The sequence below is a fragment of the Plecotus auritus genome (assembly GCF_963455305.1).
Source record: "Plecotus auritus genome assembly, chromosome: 6".
Classification (NCBI taxonomy): Eukaryota; Metazoa; Chordata; class Mammalia; order Chiroptera; family Vespertilionidae; genus Plecotus; species Plecotus auritus.
In genome coordinates, this window is record NC_137773.1 from 13,646,953 (window position 1) to 13,670,281 (window position 23,329).

Here is a 23,329-nt window from a genome sequence, read left to right on the forward strand (position 1 = left end):
TAAGCAAGTTCATGATTACCTATTTCATAGAACTGACAGGGAATGCTTTTAACCTTAAACTTACCAATTGTGTAATAGCGCCTAATACTAGCATATAGTAAGATGCTGTGATGATGACACTAGTACTGTAGACAATAATTTACTATGGCACCTTATATATGCCAGACACTGTTCTTAGCAATTTACAGATGTAAACTCATTTGATGATAAGTTATGGAAATGGGATATAGCCAGTAAGTGCTTTCTGACAAGCCTCCCTGCTCCTGTGTGTCTTCCCCACCAGATTGTATAGCTCCTCAACATCAGCCATTAAGGAAGCATTTTAAAGGGCTGAAGCTGGACACCAGAAAAATTTAGGTTGCAGTCTGTGTTCCTGTTTGAGCTACTGTCTCTTAGTTGCAAATCCACCCTTCTATACTTTATCACACTGGTGCTAAACTGCAGTTTTTATTTCTCTTTTTAAGATGCCTCCTACTCAGTTCTGAGAATAGGAGGCACTACAGGAAGGCGAGGCAGAAGGAAAATGAAGGGACCTCCCCATTCCATTCCAAGGCTGTTCTTGCATAAGGACTGTCCTGATAAAGACCCTCAGCTCCACAAGCAGCAAGTGGGTCAGCCTCTAGCTTCTCCTTGCGTTCTCCCAGAACCAGCCTTGTCATGCCCCAGGCATTGTCCCCTTCCTAAATGTCTGGGCCCTATCTCCTCGGGAATTTTCCCCAAGGTGATAACCCCATCACTTTATTTTTCTTCTCTACCCCTAAGAAGAGTAGCTTTTTCTTTATCTGAACTGTACTTGATACCAGAAGATTCTGAGATTTATTTGGTCCTTCCCATGCCCTTTAATGAATACTAATGTCCTTTCCATTGGGAAATGAGGTATTAGTAATTCATAATACGAAGTCACATCACATGTAATTAAAATGATTGCTTCTTGTTGATTGCAATGAAATATCCTGAGAACCAAGTGTCCTCAAACTTTAACGTTTATAATACTTACGATGTCTATAAGGATTGTGTAAGATGGCCTCTCTTAACATATCTGGAGAGCGTACAGATATAAAAGTATAAGTTCAAGGGTTTTAATTCTCAGTTCAAGTAGTAGAGAACAATAGAGCCTTTATGGGAGTCTTAAAATAATCCCTTGTTTCTTGTAGATGCAGGGCTGGCTTCTCAAAAAAGTAGAGGCATATTTTATTTATGCGGATTGTAGAGTTATAAGTCAACATCTTACACTACCCGTGACTCTCATGAGAAAGAATATTAATTGAGGAGGAGAGTGAGGCTGAACCATGTATGGTGACATCTGAGTGGACTTGAACAATGCTGAGAATCTGAGAACCCTAAGGCTTTCTAAGACTTTCTTAGTAATGGAAGCAATTGACCTTCCTGGATTATCCTGTAAGTCTTAGTCATTCTGCCAAGTAAACTCCAAATCATCTAGGTGAGATGCTGACAAAAAGCATAGCAAAAGAAAGCTATTTATATCAACTACAGTCACGTAAATAATTATAGAAATGGGGACTATAGAAGCTATGCATATTTCACTCCTTGCTTGCTACTATTTTCATGATGAAAAATACAGCTCTATCTATCCATAAAAATCACATGGATATTTAGACATATTGATACTTGTATATATTGAATACTTTCTTTGAATCTCCTTCCCTCTCCCCTTACTATTTTATATAAAGGTACTTTCATCATGGATAGGTTTATAATTGAGTTTTGGGAAACAAAATATTCAGGTAGCACTGTAATTTTGTTGAAGATTAAATATCATCACCCAGAAATGGATACTGTGATTTTTTCTTAGAGATGGATATAATGACTGTTGGTATCTTGTATCTCCTTTTTTGAACAAATGATGAGAGCATTTTTCTTTGTATGAAGGATAGCTTCATCTTATTATTGAGAAAAAGTGTAAATACAGAAGTGTATATGTGGCACAGAATAACCAAAGGGGGGATTATGTCAGTTATGAAGCATTGATCTGTCAGCTCGATATCCAACCTTCTATACTCTAGTTTGTGATGCTGGGGCTGGAACTGTAATTTTCATTTCTTTTGTGCCACTAGGATATCTGTCATGTTCTTCCAGTAGGAGGCACTGCAGAAAGACTAGAATGCAGGTGAAAAGAGAAAGGAATGTTCTCCCTTTTGTTACTTGCTTTGCCTTTTAATGTTACCCTTCACCTTGCAACAATAGTTAATTCAGTCTCCAGATTTGGGCACACCCAGAACCAGCCTTATTGTGCCCTCCCAAAGGAATCAGTTTCAGCCAAACAGTCTGCTTGTGATTGGGATCCCAAATATACAAGTGTTCTCTCCTGCACCGTCCTGAGATGCTAGTGGCCTGTGGGGTCTAAGAAGTCTAAGACTCAGCTCTGAGGAGCCCCTCCTCTGATTACCTGTGACACCAGTGTCAGCCAGGTGGCACTCTGTCCTTGGAGTTCTGATCCCAGCTCTGGGGTTTCCTTCTTTGAGCTGCTACTTCCTGAAAGAGGAGCAGGCCCTGCATCATTAGACTAACTTAATTTTGATAGAAAAGGATAGCAATGAGACAAACGAAAGGACCTTCAGAGGGTTTCCACTCCAACCCCTAATTCTATAGATTAAAATAAAAATAGCACAAAGTCTCCCAGAGACCAAGAGATTTGGTCATGAAGTTAATTAACAGGGAAGTTAGATGGAGATCTCAGTCTCCTCGTGCTTAGTGGAGTGCCGTTTCTATTAAAATCTAATTTGGTTGGCTATAGAATTTTTGCAATTTTTCTAAGAAAATCAGGAGTAGTAATTCCAAAACACTTCTTTCTGGGTTAGAGCTGAGAGTGATCTCAGTGATGTTTAAGACCCGACAACAGCTAAGGAGGGGTTGATGGATTTGGACAGATTGCAATTCCTGCTTTCTTCTCCTCCTAGCTCATTTCCCTAAGGCTATTCTATGTGGGGAAACATGGGTAGCTTTAGATTCAGGAAGAGCTGGGGTGATAGAAAGGGAGAATAGTCTCATTTTTTTCAGCTTTACTAAGGTATAATTGACAACTAAAATTCCAAGACATTTAAAGTGCACACATGATGATTTGATACATATGCATTGTGAAATGATTCCCCTCATTGATTTAGTGAACACCTCCATCACCTCATATATAAATATATATATTTACTTTTTTATGTGTGAGAGAGAAAATTCAAATTCTACTCTCTTATCAACTTTCAGTTATACAGTACAATATTAAACTATAGTCACCATGTTATACATTAGATCATCAGACATTATTCATCTCATAACTGAAAGTGTGTTGGCTGAGCAGAAAGGAGATGAAGGATTTACCATTTGAATCCAAACTCAAGTTTTCCTTTAGCGCTAGGTGACTGAGGCTGGTCTTCCCCTATCTTCTATCTGTTAGAATCTCCAGGAACACTAACATTGGGGTAGAGGTAACCACTTCATTTATCTGGACTTAAGGAAATTCTGCTGCCTAGCTTTATTAGACAGATCCAGATACCCATGTTCATTGTTGTTTTATTTAGTGGTATACTCAGAAAGGTAGAAAATACAAGATATAACCATAGTCATAATATACAAGGCTGCCTTATAATTACTATGTTTTCCTCTAATTTCATGGAATTATGATAAACATTATTTTAAAAAGAAAGCTTAACAAGATAAAGCAACACTGTACTATAGTCCAGCTAAAGCTATGTGCACATGCATACATAATTTATGACCTATGTATAATTCATATGTATACAAATACCATACTTGATTGAGGCGAAATAGCACAGCAAGATTAAAAACAAATGGCTGAGCTCAATACAGGCCTTACAGAGCTACTGAAAGCCATTTTACTAGCATAAAGGCCTCCAACATGCTGGTATTTACCTACTGATAAATATTTAGACTACTTATATTTTGCTCTCTTGGAAACTAAGCCAAAATAAACATATTTTAAGGCAACCTTTGGAATTGTCACCCTTTCTTATTTTATCTGCTTTGTGGTATATGCTATTCACAAAGACAATCAAAATATTGAACCATAAAGGACAAAGATTGAAAAATTCACCTTGAATCCATCTTATCCTCTTATAAAATGTTTCTCTAATGTACACAAAAGTCATATTTTTATTACATTTACTGGGGTGACATTGCTTAATAAGATCCTATAAATTTCAAGTGTACATTTCTATGATACATAATCTGTATACTGCATTGTGTACCCACCACCCAAAGTCTTATTTTTCAGAAACCTTCAACTTCCAGGTTTTGAGGAGTTATGCAATTGCTTTTTGGCTCCTATCTACTTACTACGTGTTATAGATTTTTAATTTTGATTTCATGTTCGGAAAAGCATCTAGCCACACAAATCTCAATGCTGATTTTTTTTTTAAATTCAGAAAATAAGAACTTATATAATACAGGGTGTCTTGTCTGCAAGCTATTCAACACTGCTGCTCACTTCCATTGTATCTTTGGAAAGATAAACTATCCAGTATACTAGGTTGAATCCTGCAAAAGCGACCGGGAAGAGAATCCGAGAATACTGATCTATTTTACTGGTGCTTCCAAGGGTTGGAGAGGGCGGTGGGGGTGTGACAGGTGTGACAGGTGTGGACGGTAAGATGGGAGCTCTCGTGAGGACTTTGCTGGCTTCAGGGGCTGGGACCACTGGCAAGGTCAGGGAGCTGATTCTTTTCTTCAGGTAGTACTTGGAATCAGGATGCTGTAGATAAAAGACAAATATTCAGCTTAGGTAAAGAATAGAGATCACTTATTTAGATTCATTTTTTTCATTACTGATAAGTATTTATCGACTATTTCCTTATGATGTAAGACAAGTAAAAAAATCAGCAAATCCTTATAATATTTGATGGTGTTACTTTTCCTAGAAAGTAGTAAAATAATTTTAAAAAAATGATTTACTTTCATCCAACATCTTATAAATTAATACATCAGCAATTGATGCTAAGCATGTTCCGTGTCCCAGAAACGGTGTTGAGATTGTACCATTAGGAGGACCTGAGGCAGGTTGCAAAAGCTTATCCAACCTCTGGTTATGGTTAAGCCTGCGGGGTAATGAGTTTGGGCAATGAGAGGGGGTTTTCCATTTGGGATATTAGTTAATATAAGAAAATAATAGCTTGGTTAATTGATGCCATGATTCTAGACACATTCCCAGCCTGCATAATCATCTTCACACATTCGTAAATTTGAACCAGCTGAGATTAAAGAAATATATATGAAGATGCTCATATGTGTCAAAAGCCAGTGACAAAGTATAAAACTGCCCTTCAATTGAGTAGGATGGCTATTTGACTGTTCATCCCTTGAAATACAGCTGCCTCTTAGTTCAGAAGTTCTGTCTTGAGAGCTTTTGCTTCCCATTCAGAAATTCTCCACTGGTTTCTTTCCAGCTCAAGTGACCAGAAAATGATTCATTTACCACCCTCAGAATTGTCTTAGGCGGTTTCTCTGTCATTAAAATTTCTGTTCCATTGAAATCATTAGACAACCAATCTTAATCTTGAAAGGGATATTTAGCACATGAATTGATAGATGAGAAAGACGAGGTCCAGATAGGAGAAATGCACCGCCCCCCCTCCCCCCGCCTCACCTCCCCCCGCCCCCATTGCACAGCTGGTGATAAATTTCAGTGCTTGATTCATCCCCAAATTTTCTCATCTCTATTCTAAGTATTGGGCCTCATTTGAAGATACTAATCTGTTTGCTTTAGATTCCTTTTATGCCTTTGAAAACTAGGGGCCTTCCTCTGATTCTTCCCTTTAATTATCTACATCCTGTGATCCTCACTTGCCTGGCAGCCAGGTTGTCCTTGCTGGGCCTCCGCATTCAAACACTTGCTGTACATCATCCCTGCTCTTCTAAAACCACCTTGTTTCCTCCCTGGCAGCAAAAATCACCACTTTGTTGACTGGCAGGGTATATCACTCACGTGGCAGACGCCTGTGGCTTTAGCCAGCAACCCCACAGCACCTGGAGAGGGAGCCACCTCCCCCTGCTGGTTGAGCCACAGGACCAGAGCAGCCCAGGGATGTGGTGACATTTGCACTGTGGGAAACAGCCGTCCAAAGAGCCTCCTCTCTCTGCATCCCCCTTCTTGAACTTTGCTGTGATTGTCACTGAGTACCTAAATAATAATAATCTTGATAGAGAGTTCAAGCCCTGTATGCTTTTAGGGGACGTGGGAAAATCTGTTTCTTCACCAAAAGCAAAAAGGAATCTGTGTGCTCAAGTCTAATTTGATATGAACATGGTGAATTTCAAGCAAGTATCTTTATTTGTTGTCTGTTGGCCCAGGATTGAGACACTCTGGTCAGAATTAAATAAATCATAGGTGTTGGAGGTAGAAAATAATTTAAAGTATAGATAGACAAGTCTGCTGGTCTAGGACAGGAAATAAGTGATACTTTCTATTAAAAATATGTGACAGCTGCCCAGCTGGCCTGGATCAATGGTTGAGCATAGACCTAGGAACCAGGAGGCCCCATTTCAATTCCCAGTCAGGGCACATGCCCGGGTTGCGGGCTCCATCCCCAGTGTGGGGTGTGCAGGAGGCAGCTGATCAATGATTGTCTCTCATCATTAATGATTCTATCTCTCTCTCTCCTTCTCCCTTCCTCTGTGAAATCAACAAAAATATATTTTCAAAAAATCTGTGACAGCTAAGGACCACTGTGCTCAAATTCAGTAGACACGGTGTGGATAGGACCAAAATGGTGGTAGTTTGGTCTCCATGGTCTTAGAGAAGAAGCATAGCATCATCTTACAAGAGCTTTTATCACATTTCTCAGACTTTAATTTGAATTTTCATTCAGGAAATATTTCATTAATATATTCCTTTTCTGACCCAGCAAAATGTGTCACTGTTTCTTTCTCCAAAATGAAGTACCCTCCTCCCAGATGGATGGAACACTAAAGTCTTTCACTCTCGTAAAATGTCTAAGGATCATGATGAAGTCACAAGAGGGCCAGCCTTTAGAGCAGATTTTCTTTCTAAATTTGTCTTGTCTTTTAATAGAACACATTGCCTATCTGAAGCCTGCATTTTTTTTCCTTTTTAGGGAGAAAGGAGGCAGGCATTAAAAAGTTTATTGACTTGAGAAAGTGATGGTAAAACATAACCTGCCATAAAAATGTAAGGCATTGTTTCATCTCTCCCCCTTTTTTAGAGATGCGGGGGCAAAATTATTTGTCAATTTCTTGGCATTGCCACAGTGTCACAGATGACTTAAAATGAGGTTGCCAAGTACCCCTTGTCCAGAGTTAACCAACATCATTCAAGACCAAACACCATGAAAATTTTAAGCAAGTGGCATTAGCCTGGAATTAAATGTCCCCTACAACAGGGTGCCCCCTTCCCTCATTGATTCCCCCAAATAATCACTATGGAGGGTTGCTTAAGTGTTAAGAGGACAGGAGTGTCAGAAAGCCCTGGATTGCAAGTCCATGTATACTACTAAGCTGCTACAACTTAGAAATGCCATAGATTCCATATACTCTCCCTAAGCCTCAATGTACTATCTTTAAAGCGAGGGGCAATGATTACTGTCTTTGAAAGTGTCCTCTTTCTTTTCTTTAAGAATTTGAGAAAGACTGCTAGACACACAAACACACACACACACACACACACACACACACGCACACAAACTTTGTATACTTTTTTGCCTGCTTAACAGCTACAGCTCTTTTAGCTATTGTAACATACTTCCCTTTAAATATTATTTGTGTTATGCCTTATCTCCTTTCCTGACATTAATGGTAGAGGGCATATTCTTGTTATACATAAGTATTCCACAATGCCTGACTAATGCATGAAGCATAGTATATGCTTAATAAACATATGCTGAATCAACAAATGAATGAAAATCTAAACATTTCTCAAGATTTCTTTCAGTCGACAGGCAAAGAGAAAGGAGCAAAAGGTCTTATGATTACTTTATGTTATATTTTAGTATGTTATTTGACATTACATTATAGGTGCTGTATCTAAATGCTTGCTATTGACAAGCATCGCACGGCACTTTTCATGCATTATTTTGTTTATTCCTAGAGGGAATCTATTATGTAATAATGTTATTTTCATTTTAGAGATGAACAAATGGAGTCTTAAGCAGAAAGCTCACACAAGTAATAAGTGACACCCAAATTCAATCCCTCTCCGATACCGAAGGTCACACTCAACAATTACTGTTTCTTCCCATCAGCTTTATGATTGAGAGCATGGTTTCTCAGCCACAGGGCTATCAACATTGAGAGTAGGATAAATCTTTGTTGTGGGGACTGTCCTGTACATCATGGGGTGTTGAGCAGCATCTCTGTCCTCTGGCCACAAGATGCCCATAGTACCCCTCCCTCCGCTTCTTCCCAGAGTTATGACAATTGTAAATATCTCTAGACCTTGCCAGTATCCTCAGGGTGGGGGGGGGGGGTTGCCTACCATTGAGAATATCTGCTTTACAGTTACAATGGTCCCACAGCCCAAAGGTGATTGGGAGGATTTCTAACGGGAAGCAAAAACATACGCTCAAAGAAATGCATGACACCTGGCTAAGGCCATGCTGGATAATCAACTCCTGGATAACTGGAAATTCATAATACAGGAGACTCAACGCCAATTTAGAAGAATCACATTGAATTTCTGAAATGAAAAGAAAGCCAATTTTCCAAGCCATTCAGCTCCAGGTTTTCATCGGACCCCGCCTGCCTGCTCATTGTAAGCTCAGCAGCTTCAGTAGATGGTGAAACAGGCTTTTGTCAGAGTCCAGATGAGGGCTCAGCTTGGGGCTGTCACCGTTTTGAGTGGAACACCTGTGGTTTTGAATTCTTCCACGGCCCCCTGCTGCTGAGTGCCATCCTGCTCTGGGTATTTTAAGAGCACAGCTTTGTTTTAAGTAACACCATATTGCAAAGATACTTTGAATTAGACTGGACTTTAAGGTAATCAGTATTTGATGTAGGGATAAGGCATTTGGGGAGTACTTAGAGCAATTCAGATACAATGTTCAGTGAATCTAACACATTACAGGGAAGGGGGCAATGGGTTGCCTCTCAAGAGAGATTCTAGCTGGGGACTGCATTACTCAAGGGGCCAACATTGCATCTGCTTCTAGAACCAGCAAAGAGGGACATCAAAAATAAGAGGAAATATTTTTTAAACATTTAGTATTTGACATTTCTTTAAACTGTCCTATTGTATTAACCTATCATATCACTATGGAGAAAATAAGAACTCCATCCAGTTTTCCTGCATTTATGCTATAGCTGGTAGAACTGGAAACAGAGCTGAACCCAGAAGTTCTAGAGAGAAGCAGCTTATTGGCCTCAGTCTGGTGGGTCAGTGGTGCTAGGCGCATGTCTGGAAACCATATTGGAATGTTTGGAGGGTGAAGAATGGAATATTAGATGAGGATTTGATAGAAGATATGGGGGAAAAGCTAACCACCTACATCCCTCACCTAATCCACCGCTCCCTCTTTGTAAGTCCAACAATGGCACAGCCTTGAGAAGGGGCACCATGATCTTTCTGGTGTTCAGAGTCTCTGATAGTCTTAATTCAACCCTTCATTCTATTGAGAAATGGTGGCACTCAAATATTGGCAATATTTGGAAGAGAGGAGGTAAATCTTTCAGTATTCTGTACTTCATAAGTAATGGCCCGGCAGACATTCCAACCTTGTCAAGGGAAGATGCCCTATTGATGTCACTCATTAATGTATCCTCAGGATTCTACAAAGGATCTGGCACATAAAAGTACTTACAAAAATTCAATGGGTAGATACTCAATAAATGGGTACTAGGTGAAAAGAAAAATGAATAAATAACGTAATCAGTACAACTATAGCCATTGTCCAGACTAATGACATTTTGGTCAATTTTGTTTGTAGATAATTTACCAAGAACATCATACCTCCCCTGAAAAAGAAAAGCCACATTGGATGCCTTGATGGGAGGGGGTTGTGGAGAGGGGATTCTCTTAGGAACAAGTAATGAGGGCTTAGACTTTTAAAATAACAGGAAGTTAGCAAAACATTCAAAAAAAGATCAAGTCCAAACTTGGTTTTGCATGCAGAATAGTATACCTTAAATGCAAGTTCTGAAATACAAAGACAGGAATAGCTCTCTAATGCCAAGATAACCTACCAGATAAAAACAGTAAGGAAAAATGCCATATAAATACAAGAGAAATTGTGGACACTTCCTTCTCAAAACCTAAAAAAAAATTAAAGTCTCCAGTTCCAAATGACTTAAAAACAGAAAACTAATTAGTCTATAAGTACTTCTGAGGATTTAGTTTTATGTGTTTCTACCGGTTTGAGTACTAGATTTAAAATGCCTGAATTTCTTGTCATTATCTATAATAATAAAAGCGTGATATGCTAATTAGACCAGACATCCTTCCGGACGACGTTCCAGATGAAGCCAGGGCTGCGAGGGAAGCCCAGGTCCTGGGTGCCAGAGGGAAGCCGGTGCCAGCAGCCAGGGGAAGGAAGGCCTACTCTTGCACAAATTTTGTACATCAGGCCTCTAGTTATATTACTGGTATATTTAAGGTCAAAATCAGTGATAAACTTTTTTCCACATTCATTATAAGAAGTTGCTTATGAAAAGCAGTGAGTCCATTAAAATATACAACTTAGAATCACATAAAATATTCAAGCTCTTATTTCATTTCAACCTCACCATTGGCTTGCTATTTCAGTGTCCAAGTTACTCAAGTAATGTTATTTTGATTACAACTGGATAGACATTTTTAAATGTCATGATATTTGAAAGGAAGAAATGACCTAGCAATCATAATATACCATTGTGTTGTATAATTTTTGTTCTGCTACATTGTATAAAACAAGCGTCCAAGTTTTGACATAAATAAAAAAATGTAAATGTTCTATGTAATCATCTATATTTATTTTTGACATTACAAGATTTGTATTGGTAAGTTTAATTTTTGTTTTTATTTTTATGCTTTGACCTAGCCTTTCAGAAATGAAATTCTTCTCTTTATTGCCTTAAAGTATTTTAAGTAGAGCCAGGTTTAGAAATATATTTTTCATAAGAAAGATGTCAACTTGCAAAAAAAGGTAATTTGAGATGATTTAAATGCAATATTGTATCCAGCTTCCCAAAGCATTGCAGAAGATAGTTTATATGAAGGCCTGAGATCTTAAATTTCATCTTATTAATAAATTATACCTTTAAAATAATAGGCTAAAGGAATAATAACCATACTTTCTCCAAGGATTTGAAATCATATTCCTCTCAGTAATGTATATTTCAAAAGAGTTAAAGTAAAGAAGTTGGTCTTTCTATTTCTATATCAAATCAATGAGCATATTCAAAGTCATCAGAGTTATTTTTTTACCCTGCTTCTCATGAATTTCTCTTTTAATTTTTACCATTTCTCAAGTAATGAACTGTTAAGCTGAATTCTTATAAACATAAATTCTTCTTCCTTTATGGATGTATATTAATATGTAACCTTTGGACAATATGTTGATTATATAGCTATATAAATACAGATGGTTTATAGCATAATCACTTATTTTTACTAACATAAAATAATTCTCAAAAACATTTGGAATTTATTTTTTTGAAAAAAGTGATCTTCAAGTGTTTTGGACTAAATCTTCAGACTAACATTTTTGTTATAAAATTTATATTTTTATCACCTTTCAAAACATATCTACATTTAAAAAACATCATTAAGGCAAGGAATGACCTCACCTACATTCTGAAAATGTTATATGTTTCAGTGTTTGAGGAATTGCTGGGGAGGGGAGGGCCTCTGTACAGTTTGTGGATATCAAGAGCTCTAGAATCATTTTCTAGTTTTTCTACCAACTAGTAACTAATAATTTTCCTCTGTTTTCAATTTGTAAGTGAAAATAATTGGACTATAGTACATGACTTGTTTTTTAGTTAGTGATAATTCAGAAAAAATATTTACATTATATATTTTCACTTATCATGGGAATAGCCTTAGTATTTTATTTATTCCTTACAGAAAATGTAAATTCTCAAACAAGTTTCTTGGTTCATCAAAGAGAAAAGTTTAAGTAAAAAAATTATCATTCTTTAGCTGTTAGATGCCTGAGAAGTAGAGTACTTTATCATAAAAATTAACCACGAATTAGCTGGACTGTATGTGGTTCTACAATTTGGAATGATCAAGAGAATTGATCGATTACAAGGAAATTTTCAATTGAAATATCTACATTACTAAATTTTATAGAGCAAAATTTTTCTCTTTTCAAGAGTCACTGTTTTGATTTTGTATTCATATAAAAATGTATTCTTGTCAATCAATTCTATAATCCATTTAAAAAGTTTGTGCAACTTAATTGTTGGGAGAATTTACTCATATCTAAAATTGAAATTTGGGGACACATTTATGACCCTTGAATCATTAATGCTGTTATTGTTTCTTACTCAAAGCACCTTTGGAGATCAGAACTTAGCCACGGCAAATCTAAACTGAATTGTATAGGTATTTCTCGCTGAGCATAAGTCTTTGACTAAAACCATACTTATATCAATGTTTTCATATATGAATAGGAGAATGTTTTCATATGCTTCAAAAACTTGGCTTATGACTCAGCATTCATAGAACCTAATACTCACATCCTGTCCTCATGAATGAAACCAACAAGCAGATTTCCAATAAAAATTGTCCATTCCTTCGGAGTCCCTGTTTATTTCCTTCGGGCTCTGAAGCCTCAAAGGCTCATTACGAACATTATTTTTTTACTTTATTCTCCCTAGTTGGTTTAAGTGAACCTGTTCAAAGCAAGCATCTAAAGGCTAAGAAGAATATTCTTGTCTCTGAGAGCGTGGGACCTGCCAGTACTAATGAGGGTGATGAAAGAGACATGCCAAAAGTTTAGGTCAAAGATCAGTGAAGGATTCTTGCTTGGCTTTTTCCTGTGAAACTGGAAAAGAAGTTGGCCTGGAACGAGGCTTATGTAACTCGTGCTCAACTAATACTACTTTTGGACTATTTTGTTGTTTGCGATCACTGTTTGGATTACTTTTTTTATATGGTGGTAAGATTAGTAAAGTAAACAATTACCAAGACAATTTCAGCCTCCAAGGGTTCCATTGCTTTTGATATTGTCGCTGGGGGAGAGGCTGCAGTCTGTGTCTTTCTTTGGGCCTTTTGTGTCTGAAGATTGGTGAAGTAGTTGACAGCTGCAAACTCAATAAGAGCAGAGAAGACGAAAGCAAAGCACACAGCGATGAACCAGTCCATGGCGGTTGCATAGGACACTTTCGGCAAGGAGTGCCGGGCACTGATGCTTAAAGTGGTCATGGTCAAAACAGTGGTGATCCCTAAAATGAAAAAGTGTAAGAAACGCAGTATTAGCATTTAGAATCCAATAAAAAGGTGAAATGAGAACATGGTGTTGGCGAAGATTAAACACTCTTCAAATGTAATTTTTGTTTTTATTTCATTGCTTTATGATTGTTCACAATTATTATGATAGGTATTATCATTCTTGTATCCTTTCATACCTAGTGCAGTGACCTATTCATTGTAGTAACTCAAAACATATTTTTGAATGGATTTAGCTTAACTATTGTAAAATTTAAGTCATGAAAAATTTTAGTTGTTGACTTCTTTAGAAAACTTAAAGCAAATTATCACTAAAGTAATAAAACCTTGAACTTCTGATCAATTTTAATAGCTGATAATATCTTTTATCATATTTAAGAACTCTGTCTGGTATGAATAATATTCATAAATCGGGTTCCCCACATTTTTTTAAATTTCTAGCTTGGTTTTAAAGTAAAATATTTTCTCACGAGAAAATAATTTTGTTATTCATCTGCCAGCAGCTTTCTGTCTTGAATTCTGAGTTGGGGAATTTATATAATTTGACTATGGTCAGCATCGTTATGTAAATATTCTTTTATTATTTGCAGAAAGAGATCTATTTTAATATAGTAAATGAAAAAGTCAAAATTCATCTGAGATTTCAGTTCAATTTTGGTCTTCCTTAGGAACTGCCAAATTGGTAATCATAACAATTCATAAAAAGTTAATATTGTTAGTGCTGATATTTTCTGTTATTTCTCATTTTACATTCATCAAAGCTCATGGTGGTTCTATACACCATAAATGGGACTAAATATTTAGGTTGAAACATGGGAAATTAGTAATACTTAACTATTTTTAGACACAGAAAAAGAGCAATTTTTTAATGGTTCAACCTAATAAAAGTGAGATACAATGTATATGTTATGGGTTCAATAACAGCCTTTTTTTATGGATTTACATGTAGGTTTTAACTTTACACTCTCCCTTGGTTATGAAAAATCAAATAAACGTTTTTTAAAAAACCTTACTAAATAGGATATATAAAAGTCACAGGAAACCAGCCAGAATTCTCACTAAGACAAATTTTTTGTTGATTCACCACACAGCTTGTAATAAGATAAGGGTCATTTTACCTGATACATGTGTCTGAATGAGCTACGCGTCTTACTTCCTTTGTGGACTGAAAAAGTGCACTGGTGTGAATATTTCCCTAAGATACCCAAGGCGTGAGAGCTGGAGGATGAATGGAAATAGAGTCCAAAGAATGAAGCATACCAAAGACAGTTCTGGCAGGAACAGACTCCTTATTAATCCAGAAAGACACCTGGGAAAGAATGACGGTCATAATGCAAGGTGTATATATCTGAATCATGAAGTAGCCCATCTTCCTTTGCAAATGGAAATTAACTGTCATTATTACGTATTCACCTGTTGGAAGACAGATATATCATTATTATTGATGTTGATAGTGTGTAAAAAGAATACAGCTGGGAATAAACCTCGCAGGTTTTTAAATTAACATGGGCCAGAAGAAAACAAGCAAAGGCATATTTTAATGGATGGCAAATGCATTAATCATCAGATGATAGGTACATCCGCTCACTGTTTTCAGTGGGGTTCTTTGTGTCATTTGCATCCAAAACTATTCATTTCAAGGGTACACAAATCTTTACGTGCACATGGTTGCAAAAACAATTTTAAAGAAAACTACTCATCACTTCAGAACATCAAGCTTATCTGAGGATGGCGAATGCAAAGCAAGAAGAAATAGATATTTTGAAGATGCCCCCCTGGAGTCACCTTGCATCCATGCATTGGACAAATTCTCACCTGTGTTAGATTTAATCGTCTCACTCGATGCTGTTTGTCCAATCAGATCGTACTGGAGGAGGCTGGAAGATTCCTCTGGGACTTCGACTGAGTAAAGTGGTCCTTTTTTCCATGTGTATATGATTTCACTTTTGGGGTAGGCATCTGCATTTTTTAAACAAATTAAACATAATAGTGAATCTGACTAGTATTGGGTTTTTCTTTCAAAGCAAGTTTTGTTCGTATAATATGGAATTACAGACATGAACTTTCTTTAATGCTTTTCCTTAATCTGGGTAAGTGAAATCTCTGACAGATATGATTAAGTATATTCCAGAAATCACACTTTGAATGTCATAGTAATATTTTTCTTTTGCTTTCCAGTCTCTGACTAAAACCAAATAATTGCATATTTAATGCATTTTTGGACTCTCAGAAGCTTTTTGTAACTTACAACTCCCAAACTTGAGTGGGCAAGCATGCCCATCCATAGGAAAGTTAACCAGCCTCATGGGACAGTCGGCATTGATGGTAAGCCTAGGGACATTGAAGTGAAAGGTGCTGAGTTAGTATGATGGACACATCAGTTGGGCAGAGGCAGTAGAATTGGAAAAAACCTTACCTCATGGTGTATAGAATGGTTCCATTCTGCATTATTCTGAAGAGTTTATTAGGAGTTGTCATATTGTGAGCAATTGATTTTTTGCCATTCCTGAAAAAAGTGTCAGGTGTCCAGATTTTACTGACCATCAAGTTATTCAAACTCAAAATCTCAGTTGGCCCTCTAAACTTCAGCCTCTCATCAGTCCAAGTCTGGCGGAAGAAAACATCCATGGTATACTCCTAAGAGAAAATAAGGTATTCATGCAGGCTGGGCAGATGGTTTATTAAGAATAGTTTATTCACCAGCTTGTCTACCCAGTCCTAAAACTTAAGGAACAAAGCAACTTTTTGTGGCAATAACCTATCAGAAAAGTTATAATTTCAGTGAAGTGTTATTTTTCTCGAAGTTTGTATTATCAGAAAAGGTAATGCTGTGCATATTTCCCTCCTTAACGCTGACCATCCTCCGCATACTTATTTTTCTGTCACCCATCTCTCCACTATCAATTTTTCAATACTTCCATCCTTAATTTAGAAGAAAAATATAAAAAGATAAACACTCTAGGTTTTGTGCTGCCCTCCTTACCATCAATTAGGCTAACCATTCCCCTTAGCAATTTGTACACCTTCACAGGTGTCTCTGAGCATCATGATAACATTTCGTAAAGTTCCAAGGATAAAATTTACTTGATGAGCAGGCTCTTACTGCATATCGTAATTATTTTATATTGTTTTCAGAGAACATAAAAGCACATGTTACCATGAATACTCAGAAAGAATATTATTCAAGTATGCACAATAATTATTATGGGTTTTAATTTGTGGCTTTTATTAAATAACATTAAGATATTAAGCCTTATGATAAGGGTTATTGCAAAAGTCAATGATAAATAACAATGTAATTATATCAAAATATTGACAATAATTGCTTTGCCTACTTTATGTATTCTTTTACTAGACCTATTACTATAAGTGGTGATTATATTTTAAAATCTAATTTGACACAATAGATTCATATAATAATGATTCTGGCTATAACAAGGCTCTATTGTACAAATAAAAAAGGAGACAAATGCATAAAGTTCCAAGTATCCCCAAATATCAATTAATACAGTAGAATATGGTTGTGTTTATTTATACACTAGAGGCCCGGTACACGAATTCGTGCACGGGTGGGGTCTGGCTGGCCCACCCCAATGGGGGCCAATCAGGCCAGGCCAGCGGGGGGGAGGGGAGTGGCGATCGAGGCCCCAATCAGGCTGGTTAGCCACTGCAGTGCGCATCATAGCGACCAGTCATTCTGGTCGTTCCAGTCATTCTGTCATTCCAGTCACTTGGCTTTTATGTATATAGATAGGTGACTCAGGCACTCAAATGAAAAATATGGTAGTGAAATAATTGAAGATTCTGGTCTTAAGACATTTACCTCTTAAATAGAGTCCCTATCTCCTCCTCTTTCTTATTTTCTTTTAATTTTTTCCTCTTTCTCTTCTTTTATTTCTGCCTTTTTCTTCCTTTCTTTTCTTCTTTTTTTCTTTTCTTGTCAACTCAAAAAGCAGACCATGAAAAAGTCTCTAACAATTGTTTATCTAAAATTATATTCCCTAATAAAATGTAATGAGGGACTTCTTTACAACGTTATGTTCATTTCAGTTTTAGTATTTATATTTCACTTTTAGGAGTCAATGCTACCTACAAACTATGACAGCGTATTATAATCTACTTTGTTGTAGGAGGTGAGGTCAGGTTTCATTGCCACTTACTATAAATATCCTTTGATGAATACTGCCATCTGTACCTGGAGCAGAGTCCCAAGAACACCTACTGGTCTGTCTATTCACTACATAAAAGGTGGACAGCATTGGCCTTTCCAAAAGGCTCCCTTCACTCTTTTAATTAAATATACTAGAAATGATACACTACTAAAAAAATATCTATGTTTTAACTTTCATGGATATTCTCAATATACTCTGACATGGTACCTTTGTTGGTTTTTTGTTTTGCTACTCCAAACATTTACTAGGACGTCATAAAGATGTGAAAAATCTTCTCTTTGTAGGGAAGAATCAGCGCATGATATGTGGATGGAAGAGAGGAGAGGCTGTCCAATTATAAAAATCCCTCAGATTAAAGTGCTCAAGCAGAGCCCATGGTGAAGGAGGGTAAATCAGGAATCTGTTCTCATGGCCATGCCCTCCCAGCGTGAGTTCACATAGTGCATTATGGTGCTTGGTAACTGCCCATTATCATTAGTTCTGATTCCTGGCCCTCTCCCCCAAAGTCAAGTTGCCCTCCTCACTCAGAACTCACTCACCATGTCCACATCTGACACGGGCCCAAAACTGGTCACGTAAATGTCTGTTTTGACTTCAGTGACAGCACCTGAAATTAGCCCAGAAGGATGGGAGCAGTTATCACCAGGGGAGTTGAAGGATCTGAACTGAATGATTCTACAGCAAAGCCCCGTCTCACAGCTGGAATCTCCAACCCATCTTAAAGTCCCAGTAGTAGGGTCCTTGAATTTTTCAACTCTAAAAATTCGTACTAGTTGCCTTATTTTGAATTTAATCTGGTCAATTTGAGGAATTTAAGGAAAAGAAGAGAAGTAGGGGAGAACTCTAAAAAAAAACCACAATAACTAATTGATAGCTTTAATGGGACAAACGCCATGAAAAAAGTGTTTTACATGGACAATCTCATTCAACACTCACACAACTCTATGAGGTAAGCACTGTTCATACACTCACTACAGTTGAGGAAATTGAGGCTGAAAGAGTTCAAATAATTCACATATAAGGTCTCTAATTGAAGAGGGGCAGGTAGTGGATGAGAATATACACAGGGCCTCTCTCCAGGACCCCTGCCTTGGAATTGCGGTAAGGGGGAAGGAGTACAGATGCTTGGTCTACTAAAGGGTACTGCCTCTCACCTCCAAATCCTGGCCGTAGCCGATTGTCATAGCCTTCAAGCAAGTTGTCCAGGATGCGACTGATGTTCTTTGAGTAGACGTTTCCTTCATCTTCAAAGTTCCCTTGGGCGTTTTCTACCCTGTGAGTGGATAGTCAATGATCCTCACTCCCACCCAGCCTCAGAGAATATGTGCTGCTCAATCACCTGTGTCTTCCCCACCACAGCTAATGCCACACCACCCAGGCTTCTTTCATGGTTTGGTATAGAAGCCACCCAGTAGGTGTGTGCTTCTCCTTTGCCCTGAGCTAAAAGGAAAAAAATCAGGAAAAATATTTTACTCACCATAAAATAATGTACAGCCAGGGCAGAGGTGACGCCATTCTGTAGTGCACTGAAATGCCCACTTCGCCTTCCTCCTGGTTTGTCCTCCCCAGCAACCAGCTCCCCTTTGCCAGTCAACTAGAGTGACCTTCTGGACCCCCTCATGTCTCTTTTCCTTGTTTGCATCCAGCCAGTAATCCAGTAAATGCTGAAGTTGCCAGACAAGTTTTGAGGGGTCCCCCTTGTTCTTTTTTCACGTGGAACACGGTGGTTTGTATTCTCAGACTACGTCCTGATGGACACTCAGCCTCCTCTGCCTGACTGATTTGGGAAATGAGCGTCGGCAGGGACAGGACAGTGCATGGTTGGAGAGCAGTGACAATAATTGAGTAAGGCATTAGGGGAGATTGGAAGGAAGAAATCCACTGCTAGTTTTGGCATGGAACTAGCAGAGCCCTGTGAGAAAATCTGGAAAGCAGTGGCATCTTGCTGATTGAGATTATGTTCCAATGGGCTTAGCATTTATTATTTCTATGGTTCACAGAAGGATTCCTACATAGCTCTTACTGCTTAAAAAGTCTAGTGATATTGGAATCCTCTTAGGTTCTCTTTCTGATTTCATCAGCTTTCGTGCATCAAACACACCTCTTGTGTGTTTAAAAATTGTCCTTGATTATTCATTGAAAAAAACTTATAACCCAGCAGAACAAATCCTGGCCATCTTGCTGTTGGGATAGTGGTTTTTTTGTTTTGTTTTGTTTTCTTTAAGTGCTTTGCTGATCCTTCTTGTCAAATATGTGTCATCTCAAGCTAAGATATATAAATGGATCCTACCATTATCTTTAGAAACCTGGCCAGCTTCATGAATGGTGCCTGTAAGAGACAATGTCTGAAAATAGCTGATTAAGATTCCCCAGGTAGAAATGCTATAAGAATGAAGCATCTGTAGACATGGTTAATGATGATGTTGTTGGCAGTGTTTTAGTAGGCTTGCCATAGGTCAAAAGTAAAATATTTGAACCCAAGAAATAGCATTTTTTACCCAGTCCGATAGGAGCATGATGGAGTGAAAGAAGTCTCTTTAAGCCTTAATATTTTCATCTTTAAATTAAAAAGTAAACACAATAAAGGAAAACATTATATATTACACATTGGTTATTTTATATTAACTAGAGGCCCAGTGCACGAAACTCGTGCACGGGTAGGGTCCCTAGCAGCTGCCGGCTACCAGCCGGGGCCTCCCTTCCTAGGCTGCCAGTTGCTGACCAAGGCCTTCCTTTGTTCCATGCCGCCCCCTGTTGGTCAGCACATGTCATAGCGAGCAATCGAACTCCCAGTCTCCTGGTTGAACTCTCAAGGGGACACTTTGCATATTAGGCTTTTATATATATAGATTATATACTACTATATTAATATGTATGTATTAATTCAAAAACATAAGAACAAGAGGAAAATATCTCACTTCACCATCCTCCTGCCAAATCAAATTCACTCACTATCCACCCTAATTCACCCAAGTCTGTACCGTCACACCTAAATTCTATGAAGCCAATGGCAACTATTTCATACATGAAGCACAATCTTAGAGTCATTTCTGAAAACATGACATAAGTCATTTGAAGAGCATTTCAAGACATTATCTATAACCAAGAAAAAACAACAGAAACAGGAAGGATGCAAGATTTTCTATGAAACAGTTCTTTAAATTTATTGGAGTGACATTGGTTAATAAGAGTATATAAAGTGGACATTTCTAAGATTCATGACCTGTATATTGCATTGTGTGTCCACTTCCCAAAGTCAAATCATCTTCCGTCACCATGTATTGTGCCCTCTTTACCTTTTACTACCCTCCACCCCTCCCTCTGGTAACCACCATACTGCTGTGTCTATGAGTTTCAGTTTTATATTTCACATATGAGTGAAATCATATTGTTCTTAGCTTTCTCTGACTGACTTATTTTGCTTAAATGATATTCTCAGGGTTCATCTAGGTTGTCTCAAATGGCAGTATTTTATATTTTCTTATGGCTGAGTAGTATTCTATTATACATATACTAGAGGCCCAGTGGCTGAAATTCATGCACTGGGGGATCCCTCAGCCCAGCCTGCGCCCTCTCGCAGTCCAGGACCTCTTGCTACTTACCACCTGCCTGCTCACTCCTTACCGCTCAGCTCACTGCTCCTTAGCGCTGCCACAGAGGTGGGAGAGGCTCCCGCCATCGCCACTGCTCTCACCAGTCATGAGCCTGGTTTCTGTCTGAACAGCACTCCCACTGTGGGAACACACGGACCACCAGGGAGCAGCTCCTGCATTGAGCATCTGCCCCCTGGTGGTCAATGCGCATCATAGCGGCTGGTCGTTCTGGTCTTTCCATCATAACAGTCACTTGGGCTTTTATTATATAGAAGATACTAGAGGCCTTGTGCATCAGTGGGGTCCCTCGAGCTGGCCTGCAGGATCGGGCTGAAACCGGCTCTCCGACATCCCCCTAAGGATCCTGGATTGCAAGAGGGCACAGGCCAGGCCAAGGGACCCCACTGGTGCGCAACTGGGGCCGGGGAGGGATGCAGGAGGTTGGCCAGCCAGGGAGGGATCGTGGGAGGGCTCCAGGGCATGTCTGGCCCATCTCACTCAGTCCCAATCAGCCAGACCCCAGCAGCAAGCTAAACTACTGGTCGGAGCGTCTACCCTCTGGTGGTCAGTGACATCATAGCAACTGGTTGACCGGTCAACTGTCTGCCCCCTGGTGGTCAGTGCATGTCATAGTGAGCAGTTGAGCAGCCTTAGCATATCATTAGATATTATGCTTTGATTGGTGGAATGGATGACCAGACCACCAGATGACCGGACACTTAACATATTAGACTTTTATTATGTAGGATATATAATCTTACATCTTCTTTATCAAGTCCTCTATGAAAGGACACTTCAGTTGTTTCCATGTCTTGGCCACTGTGAATAGTACTGCAATGAACAGAGGGGTGCATATATCTTTGCAAATAAATATTTTCAAAAATCTTAAGTAGATACCCAGAAGAGGGGTTGCTGATTTATATGGTAATTCTATTCTTAATTTTTTGAGGAACCACCAGATTGTTTTCCGTAGTGGCTGTACCAGTTTACATTCCCACCAGCAGTGAATAAGGGTTCTTTTTTCTCCACAACCTCTCCAGCTCTTGCTATTACTTGTCTTATTGATAATAGTCATTCTAACAAGTATGAGATGGTATCTCATTATAATTTTGATTTGCAAATTTTAATAACTAGTGAAGTTGAGTATATTTTCATATCTGTTGGCCATTTGTATGTCTTCTTGGGAGAGGAGTCTGTTCAGGTCCTCTGCCCATTTTTTCATTGAATTTTTTGTTTGTTTCATGTTGAGTTGTATGAGTTCTTTATATATTTTGGACATTACCCCTTGTCAGAGCTGTTTTTTGCAAATATTTTCTCCCACTGCGTTGGTTGCCTTTTTGTTTTGTTAGCAGTTTCTTTTGCTGTTCAGAAGAGTTTTAGTTTGATATAGTCCCATTTATTTATATTTGCCTTAACTTTCCTTGCTTTGGAGTCATGTTCATAAAAATCTTCTCTGAGACCAAGGTCCAGAAGTGTAGTATCCATGTTTCATTCTATGTAATTTATTGTTTCAGATCTTATATTTAGGTCTTTGATCCATTTTGAATTAATTTTTGTACGTGGGGACAAACTGTAATCTAGTTTCATTCTTTTTACATGCGGCTTTCCAATTCTCCAAGCATCACTATAATCATTATCGTCATCATCATTTTTGGCTAAATCAAATCTTTTCTCTCCAGCACTAGAAATGGAGTTAAAAAAAATTAGAGTTTGGTCTCTGTATGAATTAAGGCTGCCGGGTACTGTGGACGGCCTGTTTTGCCAGGTTCATGCAACATGAGAAACAGCTGTAGAGAGATAAAAAACAGAAATGCAGCATGTGTACAGGATGAAGCAGAGACACATCACTAGCCCCCCCCCCATCATATATAAAAAAACAACCCATCATATATATATATATATATATATATATATATATATATATATATATATATATATATATAATAAACACACCAAAAACCTGAGCTAGCAGCTGCCTGTGTTTCTGACAGCCTCCCTGATTCTGTTCCTTCATAGTAGAGATCTCATTTCTGCCCTGCAATTCCTTCGCAAAGCCCTGCATCCTTCTTATAAATCCCTCTTTTTTTTCGCTCCAGATAAGTGAGTTAGTGTCACCAGCTCCTAAAAGGAGCCACTTAATTCAGGAGACTGTATCCTGAACTTAAAAGCAAAACTTCATGCTATGAAGATACAGTTTGACTCCTGGTTACGCTGCA

At 38.2% G+C, this 23,329-nt stretch overlaps 1 protein-coding gene across 2 annotated transcripts; it reads right to left on the reverse strand.

Moving 5' to 3' along the window:
* Positions 1 to 1,882: 1,882 nt before the first annotated feature.
* GABRA6 (gamma-aminobutyric acid type A receptor subunit alpha6) lies at positions 1,883 to 19,477 on the reverse strand. 2 transcript variants are annotated; one of them, XM_080672110.1, is made up of 9 exons: positions 18,998 to 19,477; positions 18,675 to 18,793; positions 18,060 to 18,127; positions 15,765 to 15,985; positions 15,597 to 15,679; positions 15,164 to 15,307; positions 14,609 to 14,761; positions 13,085 to 13,344; positions 1,883 to 4,720 (listed from the first exon to the last, which is right to left on the reverse strand). In XM_080672110.1, exons 1-9 carry the CDS (start codon positions 19,033 to 19,035, stop codon positions 4,436 to 4,438), a joined length of 1,371 nt encoding a protein of 456 aa, XP_080528236.1. In that variant the 5' UTR covers positions 19,036 to 19,477; the 3' UTR covers positions 1,883 to 4,435. The 2 variants fall into 2 exon arrangements, with proteins under 2 accessions (XP_080528236.1, XP_080528237.1); XM_080672111.1 differs by having other exon boundaries at positions 2,162 to 4,720; positions 15,765 to 15,955; positions 18,998 to 19,415.
* Positions 19,478 to 23,329: the final 3,852 nt, after the last annotated feature.

Excerpts from the sequence above, each read along its gene's own strand:
- GABRA6 (XM_080672110.1), bottom strand. The coding sequence starts at position 19,035 with ATGGCGTCACCTCTGCCCTGGCTGTACATTATTTTATG. Across the intron at positions 18,128-18,674 it reads GCTACGGCCAGGATTTGGAG|GTGCTGTCACTGAAGTCAAA; the intron begins GTGAGAGGCAGT and ends GGCTAATTTCAG. Across the intron at positions 15,308-15,596 it reads CCCACTCAAGTTTGGGAGTT|ATGCCTACCCCAAAAGTGAA; the intron begins GTAAGTTACAAA and ends TAAAAAATGCAG.